This window comes from Hemicordylus capensis, chromosome 2 (genome assembly GCF_027244095.1).
Source record: "Hemicordylus capensis ecotype Gifberg chromosome 2, rHemCap1.1.pri, whole genome shotgun sequence".
NCBI classification, from domain to species: Eukaryota; Metazoa; Chordata; class Lepidosauria; order Squamata; family Cordylidae; genus Hemicordylus; species Hemicordylus capensis.
This window is the reverse complement of record NC_069658.1, coordinates 149,450,949-149,476,282: the sequence shown is the minus strand read 5'-3', so window position 1 is coordinate 149,476,282 and position 25,334 is coordinate 149,450,949. Positions and strand designations below refer to the sequence as shown.

Genomic DNA, 25,334 nt, shown 5'->3' with positions numbered 1-25,334 from the left:
ATGTACTTGACAGGCCCATCCTCCATCAGTCTCAGTGGAAGTTCTCAGGAAAGAAAAATGGTTGTCGGCAATGGTCCCTCTAATTTTTTTCATCTCTTTGCAGAATGAGTTTGGTTCTGGGTGGCAGTATCAAGGCAGTGTGTGCGCACATGCATTCAGAATGGGGCCTTCCTGATTCAACCTGAGCGGGGTCGAAAATGAACTGAGCCGACATCCAAAAACTTGTGAGTGCACATGCATGTGCGCATGCCTTAGTGGTTGTCGGGAGCAAGTTTTAGGGCTGATTATAACAAATCCACCAACTATGTACAATCAGATATAATGAAAGTTATGAAAATCCATAATTTCCTTCTTAATTCATTGACCATTCTTTTGGGATATTTTAAGAGGTTGGTACATCCAAAATGGGCCACCTTAAGTGATGCAGCGGGGAAATGCTTAACTAACAAGCAGAAGGTTGCCGGTTTGAATCCCCGTTGGTACTATATCGGGCAGAAGCGATATAGGAAGATGCTGAAAGGCATCATCTCACACTGCACAGGAAAAGGCAATGGTAAACCTCTCCTGTATTCTATCAAAGAAAACCTCAGGGCTCTGTAGGTGCCAAGAGTCGAAATCGACTTGACGGCACACTTTACCTTTACATCCAAAAACACCCGATATTAGTAAGAGGTTGTTTTTACTGACTAGAATTGTTTCAGCTGGTGACTGAAGAAGAAGAAAAACCTTCAAGCCCATCAGTCTATGCTTGGCTTAATAAGTCATGGTACATCACAAAAATGACTACAATTTTATTCTATAAGTGAAGTGATAGTGAAGCAAACATACCTATATTTTCTTTTGAAGTTATCTGGAAGCCATTTGTTCAGTGTTGGAATTTTCTTAATCCAAGTTTTCAAGTGTAATAAATTGTGTTTTTCTGGTGATTTCCCATCATGGTTTGCATATTACTGTCATGGTTCCTTCACATGCCTGTTACTGGAGCTGCTTCCCACTAGCTTCGTCCCATGCTGCTCCAAGTAAGGCGTGCATGAAGAAATCATGTGGCCAATGATATGCCAGCAACTGTGAATGACCTGAGCAAGCCTCTTCTCTTCCCCCTGCATCACAGCTTGCTCAGAACAAGAGCGGCAGGAAGATTTCAAAGCATCTTGCAATTCTGCCAAGCACAGATGTACCATGAAACAGTTGAGGCACTCAACTGAGGGGCTTAGAAGGGTAAGTAAATTCCACGAAATGACGAATCCTTACAAAAGGCTGGCTCTCTACCTCAGTTTAGCTTCATCTTGGTGTTCTTAGATAGAACAATACCATCAGTGCAAATATCCCCATTCACAAAAGGAAGCAGTGATCCCACTATACCTTTATTTCCCAAGCTTAGATGTCCAGGCCCCACCGACAATCAGAACCATCTCTAGGCTGCTCATCTCCAAAAATGCTTAGCAAGGGCTTGTTTGATTAAGGGGTGTTTAGTGTGTCCTTATATAGGGGCAAAGGCAGGTGTCTTCCAGAGGTCACTTGGAACAAGGGCTGATCACTGTTGGCGTAGGGGGGTAAACCAGAGCCACATTCACTCGCTCACTGCCATTCTTAGGACAGATGATCTCAGTCACTCCCTCAGGTCTGGGCTGACTCAGCAATTCTCCTGGAAGAAAGAGAACAAGATTGGTGGTGTTAGGAAAACAGGGAGACTTGCAGGTTCAGGTCTAGATACGTAAGATGTTTAAGTTCCCAGTAAGATATGGGGAAAGTGAAATTCAAGAAATCATTAGCTATTTGAAGAGAGAGAATACAGAAGTTTCACCCAAAGCAATTCTCTCTGCGATAAACAGCTAGGCTGCCCTTGACAAAAACAAACATCTGCCATTGCCTTTCCCCTCCCACCACTACAGACTCCAGAGATCTTTATTGAGATGCCACATATTAACATGCCTGCTAATGAGGAATCTAATGAGGAAAAGGCTGCTTTCCTCAAAGAGTCTTCTTGTGTCTAGGATTCTAGGGAGACGGAGCTAGAGGTTTGTCATAGTGATGTTTCAACAAAGCTTACAATCCATTTCAACAGTGTGAGGAGATAAGACGGGGTTGGGGAGTGCCAGAAGCAACGGCAACAGGGGATGGAAATGAGCAGCAAATGCAGTTGCATGTTCTTTGACTGGAATTCTGGTTGGCAATGAGGAGTTTGGCCAAAGACTCAACAGAAAAGGTGGATTTTGAAGAGGAATTTCTCCTGAGGCCTGGTAAACAGATGCTGCCCTTTTCAGATATTTGAAACAACGTCCTTTTCTCAAACTAATAATAAACTAGGTGAACCCGCACAGAGCATCTGTGCGCTAGGACTTTGTTGCTCTCCTTGCCTCCCTGCCACAGCCCATGCTTTATTGCTCAGTGTCAGCCACCCCCTCCTGCTCACTCACCCACCCCCCGCCATTTCTCTCGTTCACTTGCCTCCTCGCCGCCACTCACTCACTCCCTGCTCACTCATTCGCCTGCTCACTCACCCCCACCACTCACTCGCTCTCCCCCTCCCCACCACTCATTCACTCACTCATCCCCTACCTGCTCCTCTTCCCTATCTGTATATAGAATCCCCACTGCCCAATCACCATGGTGCTTCTGTTCTGTTACCTCCTATTGGTAAGGCAGTGTGTGGGCGGGGCTTGCCATATACAAACTTAGTGTATTATAGATAGAAGATAATAATAAACTTTGTTAGCCGCCCCATAACAAATTATTCTCTGGATGGCTCACAAAACAGCATTAAAACATCAAATAAAGACACATAACACATTAAATCACAACAGACCAGAAAAAAGTGTGTGTGGGGGGGAGATATACAAAATACAATACAAAACAGTTTTAAACTTTTTAAAAATCAGTTTTAAAAATCAAAATTTAAAATTTAATTTACAGCAACATGCAGTAGATTTACTTTACATGTGTCAGATTCCAAATTCTGTGTCATATTCATTCTCCCGAATCTTCTCTACATTCATCTCAACATACAAAAAAAACACCCCCCCAACAACTGGAAACAAATATTCAAGCAGAGAGCCAATCTGAATCAGACAGGACAATACTATTTGTGTCTGGTTTACATAAATGTTTCATAAAGTCATTCGTCTTTTCAAAAGACCATTGATGCTGACTCACATTAAGACTGATCTGCTTATTATCATCATCATTATTAATTTGTATAACACCATACAGTTACATTGCACTTTTACAGATTATTACAAACACACACCCCTCTCAGAACACTCCCAAGGATCAGGAGGCAATGAAGGAAGAGGCAAAATGAGAGAGGGGGGAGGAAGAAAACCGACAAAGGTAACAAAGGAAATGCCAGCAAATGCTGTTGTCTGCACATGGCACATATTTCAGTTGAGAATGAGAACAGATTAAGCTAATGGGAGCAAACAGACTCTCCCCCATTCTCTCCACCATGTCCACAGAAAGTGAGGGCAGAGGTGTTTCTCAGTTTGGGGAGTGGAGGGAGAAACTCCTCCAAAGCTTTCGAGAAGAAGACTTACTCCTAGTTTGTTATAGCAGACAATAATGTCCCCTAATATCCCCCCCGCCCAGGTTTGTTTGGTTTTTAAACACTGTTTATGTCCCTAAGGCAGGCCTGCTTAACTTTGGCTCCCCACTCCCAGCTGTTTTTGGACTACAACTCCCATAATCCCCAGCCACAGTGGCCAATAGCCTGGGATTATGGGAGTCCTAGGCCAACAAGTGCAGGAGGGCCAAAGTTGAGCAGGCCAGCTTTATGCGCTGTGGTGCCGCAGTGCTACTAGAGGTCTTCCTGGCAACAAGCTCAGGCCAAATGCCCTTCTCTGTCCACCCCGCAATGCCCTGAAAATGACACAATGCCATGACAGAGCTCATTTCGAAGGGGCTTTGGCCCCTGTGAATGGGAGCTGTTGTTTTCCTCCACAAAAGCCCTAAGAAATGACACTACAACATGAAATAGCACAGGAGTAGACAACCTTTGGCACTCTAGCTGCTGAACTCTCTTCATTCCCAGCCACAATAAATTGGATGAGAACAGATTAAATTGTTCTCATTATTTAAATAAATAAATAAATAAATAAATAAATAAATAAAGAGAGAGTGTAGTAGCTGAGTTGAATGGGAGTTATTGCTCAACAACAGCTGAAGTACCTAAGGTTGCCTACCCCTGACATAGCATCATTCTGGGGGTGGGCAGTCACCAGAGACAGTCATCAGCACTCCAGTGCTGCTGCTGCTACCATCACTGCACACAGAGGTATAATCTAAACAGGGGGTTGTTTTAAAAGGACACCCACCATCATTGACCAGGATAGGCCGCCCATCTCAACTTACTGAATTTTATGCCCAGCCCCTGAAAATACCTTGCTTCACCCCTCCAGCATCCCCAAATTTGAGCCAAAAATATTTTAAAAAACATTTTCAACTCAGTTTTTGATTAAGTCAAAAGTTGGTCTTCCTCTGCATGACCACAGTAGAGCAAATGAGCTTCAATGAACAGCTTCCAGACTAGTCAGTGAAGCACCATTTAAATCAATGAGATAAGTCAGTAAGAGCCAACTTGGTTGGGATGATGCCCAGTGTAAGTGTGTACAAAAAATAATAAGTTCATGTATACACTCATGAGGACTAAACTAGCTGCAATCACCAAGTAAAGAGGCTATGTGGTCACAATGGACAGCTGCTGAAAATGTCAACTGAGCACCCAGCAGCAATGAAAAAGGCACACTTCGTGCTGGCAATTAATTGGAAAGTGGCTGAAGATAAAAATGTATCCTAATGCCTTTGTATTAATCTATGGTGTGGCTACATTTGGAATATTGTGTATAGATCTGGTCATCTCATTATCAGAGTATCATAGCACTGCAAGAGGTACAGCAAAGAGCACACAAAATGATCAAGGAAAGTCTAGCACATGGTTTGTTTGTTTTTAAGTTTAGAAAAAAAGACAACTAATATGGAGGAGAAACATTACAAATACTTGGGCATTCTCCAGGCTGATAACACTGCACTCACTGAAGTTAAAAGAAAAATTGGAAGTGAATACATCAGGAGAGTTAGAAAAATCCTAAAGTCCAAACTCAATGGCGAGAACACCATACAAGCCATAAACACTTGGGCTATACCTGTTATCAGATACACTGCAGGAATAATAGACTGGACCCAGGCAGAGCTAGAGACGCTAGATCATAAGACCAGGAAAATCATGACCATCAATAAGCTCTGCACCCCCACAGTGATGTCGATAGGCTATACCTCCCTCGCAGCTCAGGTGGAAGAGGAATGCTGCAAGTCCATCAAACAGTAGAGGAGGAGAAAAGAGGCCTTGAAGAATATATAAAGGACAGTGAAGAAGATGCACTTCAAATGGTCAATAATGCGAAACTATTCAACACCAATGAAAGAAAGCAGGCCTACATAAAAGAACAAGTCAAGAACCGAGCAGAAAAATGGAAAAATAAGCCACTGCATGGTCAATATTTGCACAATATAAGTGGAAAATCAGACATCACCAAGACCTGGCAATGGCTTAAGAATGGCAACTTGAAGAAAGAAACAGAGGGTTTAATACTGGCTGCACAAGAACAGGCACTAAGAACAAATGCAATAAGAGCAAAAGTCAAAAAGTCAACAACAAACAGCAAGTGCCGCCTTTGTAAAGAAGCAGATGAAACCGTGGACCACCTGATCAGCTGTTGTAAAAAGATCACACTGACTGACTACAAACAAAGGCATGACAAGGTAGCAGGGATGATACACTGGAACATCTGCAAAAAATACAAGCTACCTGTAGCCAAACATTGGTGGGACCATAAAATTGAAAAAGTTGAAGAAAAGGAAGATGTAAAAATATTATGGGACTTCCGACTACAAACAGACAAACATCTGCCACACAATACACCAGATATAACTGTAGTTGAGAAGAAAGAAAAACAAGTCAAAATAATCGACATAGCAATACCAGGGGATAGCAGAACAGAAGAAAAAGAAATAGAAAAAATCACAATATACAAAGATCTACAAATTGAAATTGAAAGGCTGTGGCAGAAAAAGACCAAAATTATCCCAGTGGTAATTGGCGCCCTGGGTGCAGTTCCAAAAGACCTTGAAGAGCACCTCAACACCATAGGGGCCACAGAAATAACCATCAGCCAATTACAAAAAGAAACTTTACTGGGAATCGCCTATATTCTGCGACGATATCTATAACAGCAACAACACTGACAATAAAATTCAGCCATCCTAGGTCCTTGGGAAGGACTCGATGTCTGGATAAAACAAACCAGTCAATAACACCTGTCTGACTGTGTAAATAAATAATAATAATAGCAGCCACAAAAGATCCAAGATCAGAGGCATTATACATCTGAATGGCAGGTGCTGGGAAGCAAAGACAGGTGGAGGGAGGCATGGCCATCATGCCAAACTACTGGTCCTCCTGGGGCATCTGGCTGGCCACTCATGGAAACAGGATGCTGAACTAGACAGACCTTCAACCTGGTCCAGCAGGGCAGCTGTAGTTTGTGTTCTTTGGAATGCACTATGCATTATATTTCCTATTGCTACATTTCACTGTGTTGTTTAATTCCCAGGGATTCTTTGTTATAAGGTAAGGTAAAGTGTGCCATCAAGTCGATTTTGACTCCTGTGGTTTTCTTTGGTAGAATACAGGAGGGGTTTACCATTGCCTCCTCCAATGCGGTATGTGATGATGCCTTTCAGCATCTTCCTATATCGCTTCTGCCCAATATAGTACCAGTGGGGATTCGAACCATCAACCTCCTGCTTGTTAGTCAAGCATTTCCCTGCTGTGCCACTTCTTTGTTACAGCAGTTTGGAATATAAACTTGCCTTCTGCAGCATTTGCAAACCCAAGGTGCTCATCATTTATGTTTTTAAGGAAGAAGTTGACCAGCAATGGATGCAGGACAAGTCCTTGTGAAGAACTGTGCATTATCTCTCCCAAGCTCAGTGATCCATTAATCATTACTCTTGGGAGCAGCTTTCCAACCAATTGCCCCCCAGTCTTGTTGGTAGCACTACCTACTCCACACGCCTCCAATTATGAGAATGTCAGTTTCCTCATGTAGAAAATGCTTACGGCACAGTGATTATCCCACTGCGAAAAGGGTCAATACAAATCTAATGGGAGTGATGCAACAACCCCCGCCAACCACCACCACCTTTCCAATAAGCCAGAATGGCCACTTTCTAGCATCATTAAAAATTGAAACTCTGGGATGCAGCTATCCCAGGGTGCTGGCTCTCTCTTGCTTTATATATAGTACACAGCACTAAGCTGCTGACTACCTCTTTGCTTGCTTGTTTGCTCACTGCACTCTCAAAGCCTCAGCCAATACTAATCAACCATTTGCACAATTCAAGGCTGAATGTGTTGCCAGCAGTTAGGCCATCTCTTGTGCGCACTTCTATTCTGGAGCAAAAGTAGTCAGTAACAACTTCACCTTCCTCCCGAGGAATAGCCACCAAACACTGCAACATTACTAAGTCATCGAAGAGCCTTCCTGGATCAGAGCCAGTTTTCCCTCTAAGGCGTGCACACATGCACACGCTCATGGGTTTTTTTGATGTCCACTCAGTTAATTTTAGATCTCACTCAGGTTGAATCAAGAAGGCCCCACTCTGAATGCACATGTGCACACACTGCCTTGATACTGCTGCCCTGAACAAAACTCATTCCGCACACGGATGAAATAAATTAAAGAGAACACTGATCAGAGCAGTCTCTAACCACAGCCAATCCATGGCTGAGAGGAAAATGTGCAAAAGAATACAAGGCAGATAAACACTCTGTCCATGGTTGTTCTCCCCGCAACTTGAGGCTGTCCAAGCTTGGATGGGGTTATCTTAAGCACGCAACATTAACATCAACCATCATTGCTAAAATCCATCCATGATAAGAAGTAGTGTCGAGCACCCCGCAGAAGAAAATGTCACCTAGTGAGGAGGAAGCTTCTCTAAGACCCTCATTTTCATGCTTCCTACCTTTAGAGAAGCCCTAAGCAGAGAACTATGGAAGGGTCCTTCCAGGGTGCATGTACTGTTCATGTACAGCACTAGTTGGATCAAACTGGCCTCACCAACAATGAAGGTGGTTGGGAGCATAATGGGGTGTGTGTGTGTGTGTGTGTGTGCGCGCGCAACACACCATGTACTTTGCCCTGGACTTCTTAGAGGATGGTGTGATACAATGGAAACAAACTAAAAATTATTTTGAGAAAGAACCATTTCCTCTCAGTATTCCCTAAGGAATATTAAGGAATGAAAGCCACTAAGATATTGATGTTCAGAGGCTAAAGATTCTTGAGTTTTAAAGACGGATACAGCCTTTCACTCCCCACATTTTTATCTGATGTTCTGTGCTAAATGGGTCAGGGAAACATCCTCTGCAATTCCTCCATGCAGACGACAACTTCCTGGATGAATGGAATCATTCTCTTTTGGAACAAGCATCAAACAGCAAATAAAAGACTTAGAAGGATCAAAAATTCATAACATCCCGTGTGTGTGTGTGTGTGTGTGTATAAAATTACTGTTCTGTCTAGGATTTAGATTTGTTTTCCCCTCACTCATTGTTTTTGTTAAGCAATTAGTTTTGTGCAAAGGATCTATCTCATTCTGGTCTGTGTGTATCTTGCGCTTCATAATCCCACAGCAACAAGCAAATGCTCTACTACAGCGTTTCCCAAATCTGAGGGCCTCTAGATGTTGCTCGACTACAACTCCCATTATCCCCAACTACAATCCATTGTAGCTGGGGATGATGGGAGTTGTGGTTCAGCAACATTTGGAGGCCCCCAGGTTGGGAACCACTGCTCTACTTGAAGCAAATACAAACATGGCTGGTCTTGTGGTAGCAAGCATGACTGTGGTAGCACGCATGACTGTGGTAGCACGCATGACCCTTAGCTAAGCAGGGTCCACCCTGGTTGCATATGAATGGGAGACTAGAAGTGTGAGCACTCTAAGATATTCCCCTCAGGGGATGGGACAGCTCCGGGAAGAGCAGAAGGTTTCAAGTTCCCTCCTTGGCAGCATCTCCAAGATAGGGCTGAGAGAGATTCCTGCCTGCAACCTTGGAGAAGCCGCTGCCAGTCTGTGTAGACAATACTGAGCTAGATAGACCAATGGTCTGACTCAGTATATGGCAGTTTCCTATGTTCCTATGACTGTGATCATAGCCAGGACATCAGACTCCCACTCATCTAACAGGCGATGGGAATGAGTGAAGTCAAAAACATTCTCCTTTCAAATAATGTGCATGCAGTCATAAATAAACCTGTGGAACCGTACAGTCACACTTAAGACCTACAACTAGGGAAAAATATAAACAAACAGTTGTGGAGCACTATGTAAATATTACACGCAACAACCACCAGAACACATAACCAGCTTTGCTGTTGCCAAGCCCAGATATGTCATCCTCCTCCACCCATGCAGGGAACAGAAAGGCTTAGTGGATATTCTTTTGTTTTCCTTTCATGTGAGCTACCTTGTTGGGGGAGGAGAGCTGGTCTTGTGGTAGCAAGCAAGAATCGTCCCTTTTGCTAAGCAAGGTCTGGCCTGGTTTGCATTTAGATGGGAGACTACATGTGTGAGCACTGGAAGAGATTCCCCTCAGGCGATGGGGCCATAACTTAGTGGGAAAGCATCTGCACATTTGCATGTGGAAAGTCCCCGGTTCACTCCCTGGCATCTCAAGGTAGGGCTGGGAGAGACTCCTGCCTGAAATTTTGGAGAGCTACTGCCAGTCACTGTACAGTACTGAGCTAGATGGACCAATGGTCTGACTCAGTGTAAAGCCGCTTCCTAGGCTTCTGGAAACTTCATCCTCTCTTTTGTTCTGGCTGAGAGTACTTACAAAATAAACTATCCTTGAAAATTTGATGGTGTAGAGGTTGAATTTTCAAGGGATCCGGACCTCTTGCAATTCCTGTCAGAGTAGGCCAGAGCTGCTTAGTCTCCAACAGTTTGCCTATATGAATGTGTTCCAGACTAATATATATATTCAACAAATTTGTATACTGCCCACTACTGAAGTTTTGCAGCATAAAACAAACCTAGAACTTTTAACTAGTAAATCTCTCAGATACGCAAGTTTTGGGCGGCATATAAATTTTATTTATTTATAAACAAACTAACAAACAGTTGAAACATATAACATATCAAACTAAAATGCCCATAAAAACACACCAAAAAGCTTGGCTGAAGAGATGTGTCTTTAGTTGTTTCCTAAAAGCCAAGAGAGGTGGAGCAGCTCTAATCTCAGCTGCAAGTGCGATCCACAGCCCTGGGGCAACTACAGAGAAGGCACGCCTTCTCATCTAATTGCAGATGATCTGCATTAAAAAATAAAATAAAAATCATCCTCTACGATACCTGCAAACACCTTCAAATCAACCCAATGCTCTCATTTATCAAAGATATAGGTTGCACTCCTATACTCACCTAAGGAGCAAGTCCAATGAACTCAGTGGGCTTTACTTCCAAGTAAATGTGCATTGGATTGGGCTGTAAACTGTCTATCTCTTATGCCTTGACAATAATTTGGACAATGGTTTCAAGACACTTGAAGCTCCAAATGCTGGTCGCAGTAAGACAGGTGGCTTGCCAATAGCAAGCACACTCTGTTAGGTGAGATACAAACAGCATTTCGGAGAGCAATTAAGGACATGAGCTATTCTAACACCAATAATTGCAAACTGAAAGACAGAAGGGTACTCTGAAACATGTCATAGGGCCTTGGAGCGACTGAGTCTCTTATGCCAGCATTTCCCAACCTTTTCCTTTATGCAGACCACTACATCATCATCAAAAACATTTGTGAATTGCCATGAAAGCAAGCCATTTTAAACATATTTAACAGTGACTCCTGTCAGTCACAGGCTAACATATTAAGGGGTGTTAAAAACACTTATTTATTACTAATAATTTATTTTGTTATATGACCCAAAAATGTTTACGAAGCTAATTACACTGAGAACAACGTAACATTGTATATGACACATAAGATGTGAATGGGATTATATTATTACTACATTATCTCCGACCCCAACCCCCCGGCAACGGGCCACTTGTAGTACCTTCACGGACCACAGGTTTGGAACCCCTGCCTTATGCCAACATATCAGTGTGTTGATCAGAAGCAAAAAGGCACAACCACCACGAGAGGAGGCCGACAACTAGAAAGCTGCAGTCAAATTCCTGGCATTTTACACTCACTGCTGCCTGCACCTTAAAAAGGCTGCTTGCTTCCCATCTGTACAAGAGGCACACACTAGAGTCATGACATTCGCAACTAAACACACACTGAAAACAGCACTACAAGCATCAAGCTCAGCATTACAGGCACATTGTCTACAGCAGGGATTCAGTCCCCAGATGATGCTGGACTACAGTTTCCCATCATCCCCTGCTGCAATGGCCTTTGGAGCCAACATCTGGGGATCCAAGGTCAGGAACCCTGGTCTATAGAGTACCACATCCTGTTCCCACAAAAGTCAATGCCCAGTGATACAAAGAATATGCAGCTAACACTTTGATAATATTATGGATCAATGCATGCACAGAAATGTGCAGAATGTAGTCCTAGGCACAGCAGAATTCATTTTTCTGAGGATCTCAGTTCTATTTTCAAAGCTTCAATTGCACCGGTAATGGCTAGTCAAAATCAAAAGTCAGCTGGGTGGCTGAATAAGCTTAGATGTGATCTGAAGAGAGGGGAGCCTTCAGTGCCATGTATAGCTCCTTGCTTCTCCCCATGAGTAGCAGAAATAGAACAAACTATTTTGCCATTTTTATGGTTTTGCCTAAATTAGACTAAGAAATCATGCAAACTTGGCATAATTTTGACAGGATGCAGAATTCAGCTTTTACTGGTTCAGGATTTAGTTTTGTTTCTAGTCCAGGGACACATATCTCATTCACAGAAATTATAGAACTGGGGGAGCCTTTGCTGCAGCGTGTGCAGGAACAGCTCAACACATCTTGGTACCTGAATAAGAAAATCCAAAGGGCATTTCCCCACAGGAGTAAAAATATGAACTGACAATTTGCTGCCCTTTAATAGTACCCCCCACATCTGCCACTCGAGACAGGCCCTGCCTCACTGCACCCAATTGTACAGTTGGCCCCTGAACATCTGGAAATGCAGCTGCACAATGCAGACAAGGGGGAAAGGATTAAAACAAAGTATTTGCTGTAGCGTAGGGCAAGCACTGTATTAGCCGCCAGCAGCAGAGACCTTCTCAGAAGAAGAGGCGATGCCTCTTTCAAATCTCGCAGATCGGCTTTGCTGTAGCCCCAGCGTCACTGAAACAAGGAACATCTGGACCGTAAATCAGTGTGTCTGTGAACCTTTTTACATCCAGAGGCACAGCTGCCCCTTTCAGCTTCAGCCAGGAGAGGCGAGTCATCAGCTGTGCATCACTCACGATAACCCGACTTGCTTGCATGCAGCACCCTCAGCTATTGGACTACTGCTGAAGGTGAATTGAAAAAAACACAATGACAGAGTTGGGGAGATCAACAGACTATGTTAAATAGTAATGGCAGAACACAGAGTCTCGGAGAAGGAAATAGCTTCTGAAAGCAAAATATATATTGGATGCCCAGAGCCACACAGACCACTTTGACCATTGTTCACCATACATATGCAGCCAGTAAAACAGACATCACTAGCAGGGTTATACAAAGGGCTAAATTCAGAAGCTACTTCAAGATTAATTTCTTGGTCCCTTTGCGGCGGGGAGACCCTTTGGATGGAAGCAAATTCTGCTCTTCAAGAAGCTTTACTGAGGCCTTGTCCAGCCACCATCATTGCAAAGGATTTCCACATCTCGGTCAAAACCAGAAGGGAGCCAGGAATGGAAAGGTATGCTCGGACATCAGACTGAAGGGAGGCAAGTCTTGGGGGGGGGGGAGGAGTTCAGCACTCTTCTCCTACATGCTTTTTTTTACTACTAGAAGGCACACACCACCATCCACTTTGTGTGAATAGGGCAGACAAGTGAGAAGAAACATGTCTACCACCATGATGTTTGGCTCTTCTCCCGTTACTGAGCCAAGAATTATAGGCATTCATTTCATAGTGATCTTTTTCTTCACTTCTTTTCAATTACAGAGGATGCCACTATAATGCAATAGGACCTTTGTTTTCCAAACCATTTATCCATTTTTGACTATCGCCGATGTAGGATAAGCATTTGCTCTATGACTATGCCACTTGGCTCCTGAGAAACCAGATCCACATACCACCACCTACACACACACACACACACCCCTCTCAGGTGGTTTATAAATGTGATTCAACTTATACTCAACCTTTATTCAACATATGCTGAACATATACTGAGAGAAGCTGGATTGGAAGAAGATGAGTGTAGTTTCAAAGTTGGAGGAAAAAACATCAATAACCTGCGCTACGCTGATGATATCACTCCGATAGCTGAGAATGCGGATGATCTGCAAGCACTAGTAATGAAAATCAAGGAGCACAGTTAAAAAAATGGGGCTACGACTAAATGTCAAGACGACTTAACTAATGACAATGGGTACAGCAACCAGCCTCAGAATTGATAATGAAGACAGTGAAGTGGTGGATAGCTTCTGCCTTTTAGGATCAACCATCAACACTAAAGGATCCAGCGGATACGCTGCATAGCACTTGGTAGGGTTGCAATGAAGGCCTTGGAAAGGATATTTAGATGCCATGACGTGTCTATACCTACAATGATTAGAATCGTTTGGACAATGGTTTTTCCCGTGACACTCTATGGATGCAAAAGCTGGACTTTGAAGAAGCAAGGTAGAAAAAGTATTGACGCTTTTGAACTTTGGTGCTGGAGAAGACTTTTGAGGATACCATGGACAGCCAGGAAAACAAACAAATGGATCCTAGAACAAATCAATCCAGAATTCTCACTCGAGGCACAAATGACCAGACTCAAACTATACTTCGGACACATTATATGAAAACCCAGCTCCCTTGAGAAGCCTATAATTAATGCTGGGAAAAGTTGAAGGAAAGGGAAGAAGAGGATGACCAGCAGTAAGATGGACAATGAATGCACCACTGAGAGACCTTAAAGGCCAAACTTAAGACAGATCATCCTGGAGAGAATCTATTTATGTGGTTGCTAAGAGTCGACACTGACTTGATGGCACTTAATCTATCAGTCATGATAAATACATAATACATCAAAACCCAAGAAATCTCTCTGAAAGTTATGGATCTTCCCCAGAGATTGACACTGGCATGGCAGATCCTGGATTACATTTTCACATGCCTTCAGGCACAAATGTGACTTGCATCTGCCTTTGTGAGTTATGCAAGAATCAGCCTGCAATGTTAATGGTAAGTAACAATCTCCTCCGGAAGTGTTCTCTCTAATTTTTTTCATCTGTGTGCGGAATAAAGATTTCTTCTGAGCAGCAGTATCAAGGCAGTGTGTGCACACATGTATTCAGGTTAGGGCCTTTCCGATTCAACCTGAGCGGGATCTAAAATTAACTGAGCTGACATTAAAAAAAAAAGTGAGCATGCACACATGTGCACGCCTTAGAGAAAACACTGTCCTCCAGCTATTCCTTCACAGCCTAGGTAGTGTACAGCATACCCAGCAGCCTGAAATCTAATCTACCCCTCTTTCTCTTGTTTTCTGTTGTGGTGGTGTTCTGCTCCGTTTTTGTGGCAGGGTATTCAAAGAAGCTTCCCCCCAGTGTGAAGTGCTACACTCCCTTTTAATGACTTCTCCTGCTTTTGGGTCTGGTCTGCTCAGAAGTGCTGCAGTCTGCTCAGCGGACCATCCCATTTCCAGCTCCCTGAAGCATGCCCACAGGGGCATCAGACAGTCCACCACTTGTTCTGTTCCTAATTTAAAACTTCATTTCGCAATGCACATGGATGATTCACTCTTTGGGAGGGTGAGAAAAGAGACATCCAAGTGCGGAGTGGCCACTCCAGTTTGATATCAAAATTGTGGTCCGCTACCTCATCGGAGTGGCAGCGTACCTCCCTGCTGCCCTGAGCCCTCTTTGGCCAGAAGTAACAGGAAGACCCGTCACGCTTGTGCACCCACACACGTGGCACGCGTACATGCACCAGGTACTTCCTGTTACTTCTGGCTGAAGAGGACACAGGGCAGCAGGGAGGTACGCTGCCACTCCGATGGACACTTTTAAAATGGAGCGGTGGCGGGGAAAACACAATGGGAGGGGTAAGGGCACCCTCCCCCACCCTTAAAGATATGTCTCCCCCCCACCTTCGAACTGGCCAAACAGCCGGTCATTCGAACTGGTTCAGAGGCCCTTAAAAGGGCCTCCGAAGAGGTCTGTGAACATCCCTACTACCTCATACGAAGTCTCTCTACACAAAACGCAGCTACTATGCTCCAGAACAGACATCATTATGCTGCTGCATTAGCACTGTAAACCAAGCCAAATGCATATAACATTCTAGTGCCACTTAAAGTCTTTTCACACTCCCCATGAATTAATGCTCTCTCCCCCTTTTCTATGTACGGTAGAGATAATGGTCCCGCTCAGAAAGCATTGTAATCACTCTCTATAATGGTCCCTACTTCTCCAGTGCAATATTGTGGTCTGCATGGAACCCCTTCCAGGCTGAGTAAAGACAATACAATAGTTCTTCAGAGACAGTTAAAAAAAATGGACTTGTTCTCATGGAGGGAAAAGACTGGAGACTCACATTGATGAATACAGCTCCATATTTTTATTTTTTTTAAAGTCGTATATAGGATGCCCAGGGCTAGCTTAAAACCTCTCTCCCTGACCCGCTAGTTTTCTATAGTCAGGGAATCTTTTGTATGAAGGAACATTAAATTAAGATAGCCCTTACCTAAAGTCTGAAGTGGTACAGCCTACACACTGGTTGACCACTTCAGTGAGAAAAAGGTCCTCGACTGTACCCTCTTTTAGAGTGGCTACAGCTTAACCCCTTCCTCTCCATTTTTGGCTATGAAAAGCTGAATGAGAGCAAGTAAAATATTTGCCATAGAATTGTAAATTCTCTAGTTACTGGCAACCCTCTACAGACCAACTGACCAAATATGTACTTTTTGGGTAAGTTATAGGTGACATATGCAATGGTTTCACATACACCACAAGTGAAATGGAGAAGGGAGATAAGCTCGCTTTTAATTTGTTATGAGCAGTCAAAGATACTGCAATGGGCCCTGAATGTTAACACACACATCTTTAAACTTTAATAGCAATGTTGCCCAAGCATAGGTAAATTACACATGTCAGAGATCACATTTCACTTTAATTAAGGAGCCTTGACTCTCATTTACACTGGATAATAAAGACAAAAACACGGAAAACAAACAATAAGTTCTGGTAAGAACTAATTGGCCTAGTTTCCTTTCACTATCCCTACAACTGGACTAAATGTGGCCCAAATTGGTTAAGCGATTCACAAGTTAGCCCACGCACCTCAAATGATCACGTGTCTGCCAGCGTGGTGTAGTGGTTAGAGTGCCGGACTAGGGCCGGGGAGACCCGAGTTCAAATCCCCATTCAGCCATGAAACTAGCTGGGTGACTCTGGGCCAGTCACTTCTCTCTCAGCCTAACCTACATCACAGGGCTGTTGTGAAAGAGAAACTCAAGTATGTAGTACACCACTCTGGGCTCCTTGGAGGAAGAGCGGGTTATAAATGTAATAATAATAATAATAATAATAATAATACATTGTTATTATTATAAGATTAGCAGATACGAAGGCAGAATTACACTACATAGGCAGAATCTCCAATTCCAGTCGAATCAGAGACGTTTCTACCAAAGCATAGAAGGAGAAACTGCAAGAAACATAGAAACACCAAATAAAGAAGAAACAGTGCAATTCTGGGGGAAATTATGGGACAATCCAATAGATTATAATAAAAAAGCTCACTGGATGAAAGAGGTGAAAAAATGTAACCAACAAATGCAAGATCTAATAATAACACCAGAATTAATAAGTGAAAGAGCAAAGAAAATTAAAAATTGGACTGCACCAGGCGACGATGAACTGCATGGCTTTAGGCTTAAACACCTAACAAGCCTTCATAAACAACTATCAAAACAGTTCAATCACATTTTTCAAGGAGGTGATATTGAACAATGGCTAACAACTGGGAAAACTCATCTCATCATGAAAGACCCAGCAAAAGGTGCAGTTCCAAGTAATTATAGACCGATAACCTGCCTACCAACCATGTTCAAATTATTAACTGGAATAATAGCAGATGAAGTGATGCAACACTTATTAACTAACAAACAGCTCCCAGCTGAACAGAAAGGAAATTGTCCAAACACCAGAGGCACAAAAGACCAGCTGCTGATTGACAAAATGATTTTAGAAAATTGCAAGAGAAGAAAAACAAATCTAAGTGTTGCAAGGATTGACTACAAGAAAGCCTTCGATTCATTGCCTCACACATGGATACTACAATGTTTAGAAACAACTGGTGTCAGCAAAAACATTCAGATATTTATTTAAAAAGCAATGAGCATGTGGAGTACAAAGTTAATCAATGGCAAGACACTTGGACAGGTTAGCATTAGAAGAGGCATTTTCCAAGGGGACTCACTACCCCCTCTGTTTGTAATCGCCATGATCCCACTTTCACAAATACTATTATTATTTTACATTTATCTCCCGCTCTTACAAAACTTCTAAACTTCTTCTAAACAAAACAGGCCTCGGATACCAAACATCTAAAACATCAAGTAAAATAAACCATCTGCTCTACATGGACGATCTGAAGTTGTATGGAAAGTCCCAGTCAGAAATCGAATCACTGCTAAACACTGTCCGTATATTCAGTAGTGATATAGCAATGGAGTTTGGACTAGACAAGTGTGCTGCATTAATAATGAAAAGAGGAAAAATAACAAAAACAGAAGTAACAGAACTGCCCAATGGAAGCCACATCAAGAACCTAGAAGAGAAAGAACATTACAAATACTTGGGCATTCTCCAGGCTGATAACACTGCACTCACTGAAGTTAAAAGAAAAATTGGAAGTGAATACATCAGGAGAGTTAGAAAAATCCTCAAGTCCAAACTCAATGGCGGGAACACCATACAAGCCATAAACACCTGGGCTATACCTGTTATCAGAAACACTGCAGGAGTAATAGACTGGACCCAGGCAGAGCTAGAGACGATAGATCGTAAGACCAGGAAAATCATGGCCATCAATAAGCTCTGCGCCCTCGCAGTGATGTCAATAGGCTAATACCTCCCTCGCAGCTCAGGTGGAAGAGGAATGCTGCAAGTCCATCAAACAGCAGAGGAGGAGAAAAGAGGCCTTGAAGAATATATAAAGGGCAGTGAAGAAGATGCACTTCAAATGGTCAATAACGAGAAAGGAACATTGGTCTTACCGTGAAGGGTTCTTTTTCCTTGCAGTAGGAGATCCTCATATAGGGTGATGCACTGCTCATGCCCGAGACAGAACTGGAGTCACGTGGTTTGGGTTGTAGGCGTGGATACCTCCTCACTCCAGTTCCAGAGATGTTGAGCGATGTGTAGGTACGTGACTGGAGAGAGCTCGGAACTACATGAACAATAACTCAGATAAAAGCATTGAGAAAATAAGAGCAATGGATACAAAGAGATAGATAGAACTAATGTTACCCTGAAAGCAGACACAACCACCAAAACGCTGACCCCCTCCTTAGCTCCCACTCCAGGATATAGGTAGTTTCTCAACCCTAGATTACATCCGGGCGGGACTGAGGATCTCCTACTGCAAGGAAAAAGAACCCTTCACGGTAAGACCAATGTTCCTTTTTCCCTTGCGTAGGAGATCCTCAGATAGGGACCTGCCCAAGCTACGAGAATGGTTACCGGGATGGGAAGGATGTATTTAGACTACCTGCTGAAGGACCGTGCGACCAAAGGCCGCCTGTTCTTGGGAAAAATCAGTGATTTTATAATGTTTGATAAAGGGAGTAGTAGAGGACCAGGTGGCTGCTCTACAAATCTCTGCCAGAGGAATGCGGGCAGAGAAGGCGGTGGATGCCGCCGCACTCCTAGTCGAGTGAGCAGTAACCCCCCCAGGAGGGGGAAGGTGTAAGGCCGTGTAGGCCAATCGAATACAAGACCTGATCCATCCGGATAAGGTGGCCTTGGATACTCTATCCCCCAGGTTGGAACGGTGAAAGGACACGAAGAGAGCGTCCGAGCGCCGGACATCCTTGGTGCGTCGGATGTAAGTGCGCAAGGCCCTGCGTACATCTAGCTTATGCCAGAGTTTTTCCCTGGGATGTACCAGTGATGGACAGAAGGATGGCAGCACAATAACCTGTTCCCTGTGAAAGCTCGAATTAATCTTAGGGAGAAAGGTTGGGTCTAAGCGTAGAACCGCTGAGTCTGAGTGAAAGGTACAAAGTTCTTTTCGGACCGAGAGGGCTCCCAAATCCGAAATTCTGCGCGCCGAAGTGACAGCAATTAGGAAACACAACTTGAAGGACAGGATGCGCAGCGGGATAGAGCTGATTGGTTCGAATGGTTTCTTAGTGAGGGCATTAAGAACCCGGTTAAGATTCCAAGAGGGGAAACGCCGGATCGGGGGAGGAGCCAGATTTACGGCTCCTTGTAGGAATCTGGATAAGTGGGGGTGGAGAGAGGAAGGACCCGACGATAGAGATGAGAGGTGAAGGACCGAGGCCAGGGCAGAGGCCTGGCGTTTGAGGGTGCTGGGGCGTAGGCCCATGTCTAGACCGGCCTGTAAGAAATCCAGCACTTCCGCAACACCTGAGGCTAGGGGATCTCTCTGATGCGAGCGAGACCATCGCACAAATGCTGACCATGTTGATTGGTAGATACGAATGGTGGACGGTCGACGGGACGCCAGGATAGTGTCTTGTACTTTGGGAGAGTATCCCATGTCCACTAGGATCCTGCGTTCAGCCTCCAGGCGGTTAATTGTAGCCATTGCGGGTCTGGGAAGGAGAGAGGCCCCTGATGAAGAAGGTCCGATCGGATGGGAAGACGTCACGGTGGGGCTGTCGCGAGGTTGACCAGGTCTGGGAACCAGGGTCTTCGAGGCCAGAAGGGAGCCACCAGGATGAGTTCTGCTCTTTCTAGTCTGAACTTTTGTATGACTTTCATCAGAATGGGAGTTGGAGGGAATGCATAAAGAAGGCCCTGCGGCCACCGAGAGCGGAGGGCGTCCGTGGCCTCTGCCATAGGATCGTGGAATCGTGAGAAGAACCTGGGTAGCTGGCTGTTGGCCCTTGTTGCGAAAAGGTCCACTTGAGGAATGCCTAGGACTCTGGTGATTTGATGGAAAATCTCCTTGTTTAGGGTCCACTCGCTTGGGTCTATTGCTTCTCTGCTCAACCAATCTGCTAGCTGATTGTCGTCCCCCTTGAGATGTTCGGCCAGAATGGACTGCAGGTTGAGTTCCGCCCAATGGAACAGCAGGTCGGCTTCCGTCATCAGGAGTGCTGAACGGGTTCCTCCTTGGCGATTGACATGTGCCTTGACCGTGATGTTGTCCGTCCTCAATAGGACATGGTGTCCGCGGAGAATATCCTGGAAATGCAGGAGAGCCAGTCATGCAGCTCTCAACTCCAGCCAATTTATCGGCGCGGCGCTCTCTGTGGCTGACCAGACGCCTTGAACCACTCTTCCCTGGCAGTGGGCCCCCCAGCCTCCCAGGCTGGCATCCGTCGTGAGTAAGATTCTGGGAGGCTCCGTTAGCTGGAGACCGTGGAGAAGGGCTGGTGACAACCACCATCGGATAGAGTCCCTTACCGACTGGGTCAGAGGAATCCGAATGTCCTGAGCCGCCATGATCTGGTCCTGCCATGGGAGAAGGAGCCATTGTAGGGGTCGAGAGTGCCATCTTGCCCATGGCGTGCAATCCATGCAGGCTATCATGGAGCCCAGTGCCTGGGCCAGCCTCATCAGGTCCTCCTGTTGCTTGCAGAGAAGAGGACAGAGCTGCTTGGTGATCTTCTCCCTGCGTTCTGGCAAGAGGGCAACCGTGTTCTGCTCTGTGTCGAAGAGCACCCCCAGGTGCACCAACCGTTGGGAGGGATTCAGGTGGCTCTTCGACTTGTTGACTACCAAGCCGTGGTCCCTCAGGGTCGAAAGTGTGATGGCCACGTTCTGGACTGCTTGAGATCTGGAGGGCGCTCTGAGGAGGAGGTCGTCCAGTTATGGATGGAGTCCCACCCCTTGGAGACGGAGGAAAGCTACAAGGGACACCATCAGTTTCGTGAACACCCGAGGGGCCGAGGCCAGACCGAACGGGAGGGCCCGATACTGAAAGTGTTGACCATTGTAGGCGAATCTGAGGAATCTGCGATCCTCAGGTCGGATGGGCACATGTAGGTAAGCTTCGGATAAGTCTATCGAGGCCAGGAAGTCCCCTTCTCTCACAGCCTCCTTGATGGTGCGTAGGGACTCCATGCGGAACTTCTTCTTTCTGACATACCTGTTGAAGGATTTGAGATCTAGGACGGCTCTCCAGGAACCGTCCTTTTTGGGGACTAGGAAGAGAATGGAGTAGGTCCCCGGGAATCTCTGGGATGGGGGGACCAACTCTATTGCCTTGATTTGAAGCAGATGATGAATAGCCAGACGCATTCGATGATGTTTCAATGGGATGGAAGACCTTGGTGTTGGGATGAAGCGGGAGGTGGGTGGGGAGGTCAGGTCTATGGTGTAGCTGTTTGAGATGGTTTGCAGGACTCAGTTGTCTGAAGTAGTAGACATCCATGAGAGGGCGAAGTGCTGCAGGCGTCCCCCCACTGGAATGGCGTCATTGCTTTCGCTGCTTGTAATAAGGATTGAATGAGCGGGCCGCCCTGTGCTGTCCCCTGGGTCGCTGTCGCCACTGGGCTCTCCCGAATCCCCTGTGGGGAGCTGCGCGGTAATCTCTACTTTGAAAGGGTTGGTAGTAATTATTGAAGGACTGGCAAAAGGGACGAAAGGAGCTATGTCCTCCCCTCGAGGAAGGTCTGAAATCTCTTCTGGCAGAGGGCATGACCTTTTTCTTGTCCTTGGTATCAATGAGCACGGGGTCCAGAGTGGGGCCGAAGAGGGAGGCGCCTACGAATGGGGCAGAGGTCAGAGCCGCTTTTGACTTGGAATCCACGTTCCACGGTCTAAGCCATAGCGTTCTGCGAGCTGCCACCCCGGCCACCAATGCTCTGGAGGAATGTTGGATGATATCTAGGCTAGAGTCAGCTGTTAACGCTGCCGCTTTAGCCATCTTGTTGATTCCCTGTCGGAGCTTAGACAGGTCAGGTGGAACCAGCTTCACTAACTCTTTCGCCCACAGGACCGAGGCCCGCGCGAATATGGAATTTGTCGTGGCCATTTTGATGGTAGTTGCGGATGCTTCATGCGCCTTCTTCAAGAAAACATCGCACCTTCTATCCTCATGATCTCTGAGTTGCTCCTGATGCTCAGAATGGACCAGGGCTCCGGAGACCATCTGGACGACCGGAGGGTCCACCTTGGGAGTAGCTAGGAGTTTGGCCACCTCTGAAGGTAGATTATAGTGCTTCCTTGGAATGCTGCCTATGGGTTTAGAGGAAGTGGGGCGCTGCCACTCAGCACTCATGACCCGGTGGAAAAGAGGGGGGAAAGGAACCACTGTAACAGTAGGTTCTGCAGGGGGAAAAACCTGCTGGTCGAAGGCAGTATCTGTCGGGGTAGCCGCTGTAGAGGAAACATCGTTAATGACACGTTTAGCTTTGGCTAACAACACATCAAATTCCGATGACGAGAAAAGCCTAGTATTGTTAGAAATTGGGGGGGGCACGTCTTCTGCTGAGAGTTCCCCTTCCTCCTTATCTGACTCAATAGGGTCCCTCGGAACCACTGGAGGGATGCTAGATGAGCCACCTTCCGAGGATGATGAGGGGTCCACAGGGAGGGATGGCCTGGCTGGGTCTGGGATGGGGGGGGAACTGGAGCCGCTGGTAGCGGAGGGTGAATGTGGGGGTAGGTACTTTAGGACGAGAGGGTCTGCGTTTCCTAATAGGTGAGGCAGATGAGGAAGAGGAGGAACGCGTCCTCTTTTTGGTTCTGAATCTGTGTACCAGAGGTCTAGGGAGAAACTTTCCCTGCTCCCCCACTGGGATAGCCCTACGACGGGGGCTAGAATCAGGAGATGAGGAAGAGAGACGGTCAGTCCCTTGCAGCCTCGATCGTCTCCGCCCCCTGGGAGTGGTAGTGGGGGCCGTGGGGGGGAGGTCTGCCAGTGTTAGTGCTGTGCCCGCAATAGGAACCTGAGGGGGCCCTGAGTTAATCGGGATGGAGGTAGCGACAGGCTGTACCTCCTGGACAACCAACGGAGCCGCAGGTGGCTCAAGGTGAAACTCCCGGGCAAAGAACGCACGCAGCCACTGAGTGGCTTGGGGAGAGAACGGGTCCCTACTCACCGGTTGCTCTGAAGGCGTTGGGATGGCGGGAAGCCCTGCATGCACCGGGATCGTTGGCAGCAGGGGGGGACAGTGCGGTCTAGCCGGTTCCCCCTCTACCGCCGCGCTCCCATCGGGGGAGAGGACTGGAGCCGGAATGGTGACCACCGGGCTCCGGACAACAGTTTCGGTTTTCTGGCGGCGCACGGACTCCTTTTGGCGCGCTTTCACTTTTGCGCCATTCTTTGCCGCCTTGGCCTTAGATCTGCGGCAAACCGCCTGGATCAGCAGGCGTTCGCTGAGCCGCTTGCGCCCCTCGATCAGGAGAGCCGATTCCTTAACCTTCTTCTTCTTTTGGGGGGAAGAAGGCTGCTCAGATAAATGGCGGGTCTTTTTGTGCGCCTTAGCCGGGCGCTGCCCCATACTCTCAAGCTCCCTGTAAGCCGGAGACGAGGTTCCCGCCGTTAAAGATGGCGGCGGCGGCACACATTCGGCAGGAGGAGGAGAAGAAACAAAAGGCTGTGCCGCCGTTTGCGATGCGCTGCCCAGGTGCTGCTGCAGCTGCGCTGAGTCAGAGAGGGAAGCCTGCATTAGCTCCTCTGTATGGGCGTATTCCATATTCAGAAACAGAATAAAAGGTAATTTAAAGGCCAATTAGAATTCAACAGAAAAAGGTAATTTGAACAGGAAAATTTTTTTGCTAGCCAAAAAGGTGGTCTGCTTTCCTCCCGCCCTTGCACACAAAAGAAGAGAAGGAGAGAAAGGAATAAACGGCAACAAGATGAAAGGCACCAGCAAACTAACCAGAGCTCTCTCCAATAGATCCTATCTCGAACGAGACAGAACTGGAACTGGGGTGAGGAGGTATCCACGCCTACAACTCAAACCACGTGACTCCAGTTCTGTCTCGGGCATGAGCAGTGCATCACCCTATCTGAGGATCTCCTACGCAAGGGAAAAACTATTCAACACCAATGAAACGAAGCAGGCCTACAAGAAAGAACAAGTCAAGAACCGAGCAGAAAAATGGAAAAAGAAGCCCCTGCATGGTCAATATTTGCACAATATAAGTGGAAAATCAGACATCACCAAGACCTGGCAATGGCTTAAGAATGGCAACTTGAAGAAAGAAACAGAGGGTTTAATACTGGCTGCACAAGAACAGGCACTAAGAACAAATGCAATAAGAGCAAAAGTCGAAAAGTCAAACAGCAAGTGCCGCCTTCGTAAAGAAGCAGATGAAACAGTGGACCACCTGATCAGATGTTGTAAAAAGATCGCACGGACTGACTACAAACAAAGGCATGACAAGGTAGCAGGGATGATACACTGGAACATCTGCAAAAAATACAAAAAATACAAGCTACCTGTAGCCAAAAATTGGTGGGACCATAACATTGAAAAAGTTGAAGAAAATGAAGATGTAAAAATATTATGGGACTTCCGACTACAAACAGACAAACATCTGCCGCACAATACACCAGATATAACTGTAGTCGAGAAGAAAGAAAAACAAGTTAAAATAATCCACACAGCAATACCAGGGGATAGCAGAATAGAAGAAAAAGAAATAGAAAAAATCACAATATACAAAGATCTACAGATTGAAATTGAAAGGCTGTGGCAGAAGAAGACCCAAATAATCCCAGTGGTAATTGGCGCCCTGGGTGCAGTTCCAAAAGACCTTGAAGAACACCTCAACACCATAGGGGCTACAGAAATCACCATCAGCCAATTACAAAAAGCAGCTTTACTGGGAACAGCCTATATTCTGCGACGATATCTATAACAACAGCAACAACATTGACAATAAAATTGAGCCATCCCAGGTCCTTGTGAAGGACTCAATATCTGGATAAAACAAACCAGTCAATAACACCTGTCTGACTATGTAAATTAATAATA

The 25,334-nt window shown here is 45.6% G+C and overlaps 1 protein-coding gene across 6 annotated transcripts in view; it reads right to left on the bottom strand.

Moving 5' to 3' along the window:
* Positions 1 to 25,334, bottom strand: part of MFHAS1 (multifunctional ROCO family signaling regulator 1) — a 92,766-nt gene that overhangs the window by 40,125 nt on the left and 27,307 nt on the right. For 5 of the 6 annotated variants that reach the window (XM_053303685.1, XM_053303684.1, XM_053303686.1 and 2 more), the window contains exon 2: positions 1,363 to 1,645. In XM_053303685.1, the coding sequence (XP_053159660.1) occupies positions 1,515 to 1,645 (131 nt within the window). In that variant the 3' untranslated portion in view covers positions 1,363 to 1,514. Of the gene's footprint in view, positions 1 to 828; positions 1,646 to 25,334 lie in introns of all 6 variants that reach the window. The other variant, XM_053303683.1, reaches the window with a different exon arrangement.